Below are 1,474 nucleotides of genomic sequence, written 5' to 3'. Positions count from 1 at the left end.
TAACCAATATAATTTTATTGGCGGCTTCAGTCTATCTATTGGCTTGAGAATGCTCTACCGATGTGAACTGATGTTTTATTTTTAGGTCGGCCACCAGATTCCTAAAGGTTGAGTCAGTGAATTGAGTCCTATTGTCTGTGGTGATCGAGTGTGGAACTCCAAACCTTGTAACAATGTTCTTATATAAGAATTTTCGACTTCTTTAGATGGTGATGGTTGCTAAGGCTTCTACCTCGATCCATTTGGTGAAGTAATCAATCCCTACTATAAGGTATTTGACTTGTCTTATAGTTTGCAAAAATAGTCCAAGCAGATTGAGGCCTCATTTTGCGAATGGTTATGGTGAGGTGACGCTGATAAGTTCTTCAGGTGGTGCCAAATGGAAGTTGGCGTGTTTCTGATAAGGTGGGCACTTTTTAATGTACTCGGGTGCTTTCCTTTGTAAGGTTGGCCAGAAGAAGCCAGCTCGGATCACCTTTTTGGCTAGTGACCGAGCTCCTAAGTGATTTTCGCATATGCCATTGTGCACATCCTCTAAGACTTTCTTTGTGTTGGAGGTCGGGATGCATTTTAAAAGGGATGTTGAGATCCTTCTTTTGTATAAAATATTGTGGACCAACATGTAATTTTGCGCTTCTATTACAAGCCTTCTGGCTTCTTTTTTATCCTTGGGGAGGACATTAAATTTGAGGTAGTTGACTATAGGAGTCATCCATCCTAAATTTTGATTGGATACGATTGATACCTCTGGATTACTTCTCTCTTTTGATATTGATGGTGTTTGTAGAGTCTCCTGAATAAGACTTCTATTATTACCCCCTGACTTGGTGCTCACTAGCTTGGAGAGGGCATTAGTTCAGACATTGGATTCTCGGGTTATATGTCGGACCTCTCATTCTGGAAAATGTGTCAGTTGTCCTTGGGCTTCATCCAAGTACTTCTTCATAGTAAGGTCTTTGACTTGATAGGTGCCGTTAATTTGCAAAGTTATTAATTGCGAATCACTGAACACTATCAATTTCTCAGCCTCCACTTCTTTAGCCAACTTCAAGCCATCAAGTAAGGCCTCATATTCTGCTTGGTTGTTGGAAGCAAGAAACTCGAACCTTAAGGAGAGTTCTATCCAAGTTCCTTGGTTGCTTTCTAAAATGACACATGCCCCACTTCCGGCTTTATTTGATGACCCATCTACGTATAGACTCCATGTAGCTGGATCTCCTAGGTTTTCAGTGTACTCGACAACGAAATCAGCCATGTATTGTGACTTAATTGTCGTCCGAGCTTCGTACCTTAGATCGAACTCAGACAACTCTACAGCCCAATGCAACATCCTTCCTACCAAGTCCGTCTTTTGTAAAATGTGTTTCATCGGCTGGTTAGTGCGGACTTTGATGGTATGAGCTTGAAAGTAAGGTCGGAGTTTTCAGGAGGTGAAGATAAGGGCATAAACAAACTTTTTTATCTTTTGATAGTT

General features: G+C 41.0%; 1 protein-coding gene across 1 annotated transcript; it reads right to left on the bottom strand.

The window, feature by feature from the left end:
• Positions 1 to 892: 892 nt before the first annotated feature.
• Positions 893 to 1,255, bottom strand: LOC130981225 (uncharacterized). Its single transcript, XM_057904835.1, has one exon. It carries the CDS (start codon positions 1,253 to 1,255, stop codon positions 893 to 895), a length of 363 nt encoding a protein of 120 aa, XP_057760818.1.
• Positions 1,256 to 1,474: the final 219 nt, after the last annotated feature.

Source organism: Arachis stenosperma, chromosome 5 (genome assembly GCF_014773155.1).
Source record: "Arachis stenosperma cultivar V10309 chromosome 5, arast.V10309.gnm1.PFL2, whole genome shotgun sequence".
Classification (NCBI taxonomy): Eukaryota; Viridiplantae; Streptophyta; class Magnoliopsida; order Fabales; family Fabaceae; genus Arachis; species Arachis stenosperma.
Note: the sequence above shows the minus strand (reverse complement) of the source record. Positions and strands in the feature narration are given on the sequence as shown.

Excerpts from the sequence above, each read along its gene's own strand:
- LOC130981225 (XM_057904835.1), bottom strand. The coding sequence starts at position 1,255 with ATGGCTGATTTCGTTGTCGAGTACACTGAAAACCTAGGAGATCCAGCT.